Source organism: Hordeum vulgare, chromosome 6H, assembly GCF_904849725.1.
Source record: "Hordeum vulgare subsp. vulgare chromosome 6H, MorexV3_pseudomolecules_assembly, whole genome shotgun sequence".
Lineage (NCBI taxonomy): Eukaryota > Viridiplantae > Streptophyta > Magnoliopsida > Poales > Poaceae > Hordeum > Hordeum vulgare.
Genome location: NC_058523.1, coordinates 158446519 through 158450434, shown reverse-complemented (window position 1 = coordinate 158450434; position 3916 = coordinate 158446519). Strand labels below are relative to the sequence as shown.

At 44.8% G+C, this 3916-nt stretch overlaps 1 protein-coding gene across 1 annotated transcript; it reads right to left on the bottom strand.

The window, feature by feature from the left end:
* Positions 1–1001: 1001 nt before the first annotated feature.
* On the bottom strand, positions 1002–2322 carry LOC123403884 (peroxiredoxin-2E-2, chloroplastic-like). The gene has a single exon (XM_045097796.1). The coding sequence runs from the start codon at positions 1955–1957 to the stop codon at positions 1277–1279; it is 681 nt and encodes a 226-aa protein (XP_044953731.1). The 5' UTR covers positions 1958–2322; the 3' UTR covers positions 1002–1276.
* Between the last annotated feature and the right edge of the window lie 1594 nt (positions 2323–3916).

The following is a 3916-nucleotide window of genomic DNA, read 5'->3' as shown; positions in this document are numbered from 1 at the left end:
AAGGATGTAAGGGATCAATGGGAGACACATAGGGATTTTCAACATACTGGCTTAAATGAAATTCATCAAACAGATCAAGCATTTTGTCTTTCCATTGACTATAGTACTCCCCATTGAGCATATGCACTCTAGATTAAGACTCCACAAACTAGGCACATCCATCTTTCTCCAATAGTGATTAAACCAAATCTATGGAGACCAAAGCTCTAACACCAATTGTGGGATCGAGAAGGGATGTCTAGAGAGGGGTATGAATAGACTACATGGCAAAATAAAAACCAAACCTTTTCCCAATTTTCTTGGTTGGCAAGTTTTAGCAATTCTAGCAAGTCTAGCACACCCTACACATGCAAGTCAACTAATATAGCAGCGGAAAGTAAAAAACATGCACATGAAAGTAAGGAGTAGAGATACGAAGATCAAACTCACTCTTATTCCCGCCAATTCTCTCTGTGGACTTCATCTCAAATAAACTAGATAAATCTATTAGTCCAACAGACAATGTATGTTGTCATAAATTATCAAAACCATCAAATAAACATATGTGATTTGACTATACCCTATGAGCACTTCAGAGAGACTGAGTCGGCATATCATCTTGAGATTGTGAAATCACCGCACCCGTCTCGTCATCGACGAAAATGTCTCTTTTCAATGAACGTGCATCGCCAAAAATCTTAAAATAAATACAGAAATAATATAAGTATTAGGACTTAAACCTTGATGAGCTGAAAATACCACTATCTATTTAACTATCCAATCACAGGTTGGTTCGCATGCGATACGCGCTGATCGTGGGATGGCTTGGTTAGACCATCGTGATGTGCGTTGGTGCGTGACCAGGCCGTATCATAAGCTAATACTAAGTTAGATCGACATGTAGGTGGCTCTGGGTTAATTCATGTATTTTGTTTTGTAATTAATTTAATGAAGATGCCTCTATGGAGAGGCCGGTATTATCCTCCTTGAGAAAAATCCGAACTGATCAGTTGACTTCAATCTCAGCACAATGCGATTTTGTACGCAAGCTTTGTAAACATCTCAGCAAACCCGCAGGCTTTAGCGCTGGCAATGCAAGAACAAGTACGAGTGTACGACGCCTTGAAAAACTCAAGTCATTCCATCGAGCACATGGACATCACGCAATGCTCAATGAAAGAAAACAAAATCCTCTCCACGATGACGACGCATCAAAGGACGCTCACACGAGAAACAGTTCGTCGGATTATTATTCACTACTAGACACGACTCAGGCAAGAAGCAGAGCAGGCGCGGCTCAGAGCGCATTGAGCATCTCCTCGGCGCTGCTGGTGGTGAAGGCGCCGCCCTCCTCGAGGTTGAGCACCTTGACGACGCCGTCGTCTGCGAGGAGCGCGTAGCGGCGGGACCGCACGCCTAGCCCCATGGGCTTGTCGGAGAGGTCCATCTCCACGCCCAGCGCGCGGGTGAGCTCGAGGTTGCCGTCCGACAGCAGCAGCACGTCGTCGCCGAGGCCGAGGCTCTCCTTCCACGCCTTCATCACGAAGGCGTCGTTCACCGAGACGCACGCCACGGTGTCCACCCCCTTGGCGCGCAGCTCGCCCGCCTTCTCGACGAACCCCGGCAGGTGCTTCTGCGAGCAGGTCGGGGTGAAGGCGCCCGGGACAGCGAAGAGCACGACCTTCTTCCCCGCCGTGAGGTCGCCGACCGTCACCGTCTTCAGCTCGCCGTCGGCTGGGTCGAAGTAGGAGAGCGTGGCGTCGGGCAGCTTGTCGCCGACCGCGATGGTGGCCACGACCGGGGATGCCGATGCCGCGGACGCCGCGAATCTCCTTTCCCCCGGAAGAACGGCGGCGCGGAGGCGGGCTGGGGCGGCGATGCGGCGGGAGGCGAAGGCGAGCGACGGGGAGGAGAGGACGAAGCGCCTGCCGGCGGCGGCGGCCGACGAGGACAGAGCGGACAGCGACGCGGTGGCCATGGAGGAAGGACGAGGCGATGTATTCGAGGAAATGCTATCTGTTCGGCCTTGGGAAGAGCGTGAGGGTTTCCCTTGGGTTTTGGATGGAAGGAACGGCCGGGTGCGACGTGATAGGTGGAGCAGCGCCAATTTTGGTTGGTTCGTTGGACGCGGGGGCGGAATGGGTGGACGTCGTGCTGTTGCCCTGGATTAGGCAGTCAGCCCAGCACTTGGTTGGGCCATACCTGGCCAAACGGGCTGGCACGGGCCGCTGCAAACGGGCCTCGCACAGCACGTTTACCGATCAGGCCGTGCCATGTTAGCATGTGGGGTGCGCCTTCGGGCCTAGGCACGGCCTGGTTAATAAACGGACCGTATGTTGACCCTGACCCGATTAACACGTTGTGTTGTATATTTTTAGTTTCATGAACTTATTTTAGGTCTATTGATCTGTATATCACACACACACGCACGCACGCATGCACGCACGCACACACACACACACATATATATATATTAAAAAATTAAATATATATAACAAAATGGATCGTGTCGTGTCGGCCCACGTGCCGAGCCTCCAAGCCCAGGCACGGTCCGAGACGTGCTGCGTGCCGTGCACGAGGACGATTAGAGTGTGTCGGGCTGTCGGGCCTGCCCAATTGACACGGCCCATTTGGCCAGGTATGGGTTGGGCCTCTTTCATACTCTCCGTTCGTATTCTTTTTCTTATCAAGATCGCTGCAGTCCTCACCTCCTATGCAGTGGTGCAGGAGGGAGCTCCTAATCGGCGCATTAAGCGCCGATTCGGATAACTAGCGCCTACAACGTCTAGCAATGGTCCGTGGCCAATAAAGTAAATCCACTACTGTTTGCTTTTGCTAGGCTCGTTTGATTTTTTTCGAATGAGATGTGCAATTGTTTCAGGAAAAAGACCGGTTTTGGTTTTTTACAGTTCTGAATATGACGTGTAAATAAAACTATTCATAGATTTATTAAGAAAATAAAAAAATTCATGAATTTGAAGAAAGTTTTGAATTTGAAAGAAGTTCATCAATTCCGAAATAAATTCATTGTGTCTTAAATAGGTCATCGTTTTTGGGAAAAAAAAAGTTCATCAATTTTAAAAGAGTTCATCGAATTTCAAAATTAGCTCATTGTTTTTCATCAATTTTTTAAAAAAAACATCAAATTTGAAAAAAAAACATTAATTTTGAAAAATGTTCATTGAATTTGCAAAAAGTTCATAGTTTAAATTTTTTTGATCAAAACTTAAGATAGTTTATCAAAATTTGATAAATTTCATTGTTTTAGAAAAAACTTAATAAAAACAAAAATAAGAAAATAAGAAAGGAAGAAGAAAAAGCAAATAAGAACCAGACGAAAAACTGCCCAACGAACCAGGGAAAACTGATTTAGACAGTTTTATTCTCAAAACTGGGGGCTTCCTGCAAATAGAAAAGGTATATAAAGGGGAAAAGATATAACTTTTCACATCATTTGAAAAAAATCATATCTTTTAAAAAGGTTCATCAATTTGAAAAAAACTTCATATAAATTGAAAAAAATCATCCAATTTAGAAAAAGTTCATTACATTTTTCAAAAGTTAGAAAAAGTTCATTACATTTTTCAAAAAAACATTTCTACAAGGCGTGGCAAAATAAACAAAATGGATGCTTTGAAAATGCGCATTTTCAGAGTGTCTATATTGTTTATTTTTCCACGCCTTGTAGAAATGTTAGTTCATGCCAAATTTTTGCATGCAGTTAGAACTTTTGTAAAAATTGGCCTAAAAAAACTTTCAGAATTTTTTAAACATTTTTCGATTTTTTTCGATTTTACTGTTCATCCGAGCTCAAATGAGCTCGGGAGCACAAAGGCACTTTCGCTCTAAAATGTCTTATATTTAGGAATGAATGTAGTAAAAGCTAACCACTCGATTAACTATTTGTTAGTGATTGTTCTCAGCGAGAAACTTTTAA

What these genes read in the sequence shown, in the direction of transcription:
- LOC123403884 (XM_045097796.1), bottom strand. Translation starts at nt 1,957, where the DNA reads ATGGCCACCGCGTCGCTGTCCGCTCTGTCCTCGTCGGCCGCCGCCGCC.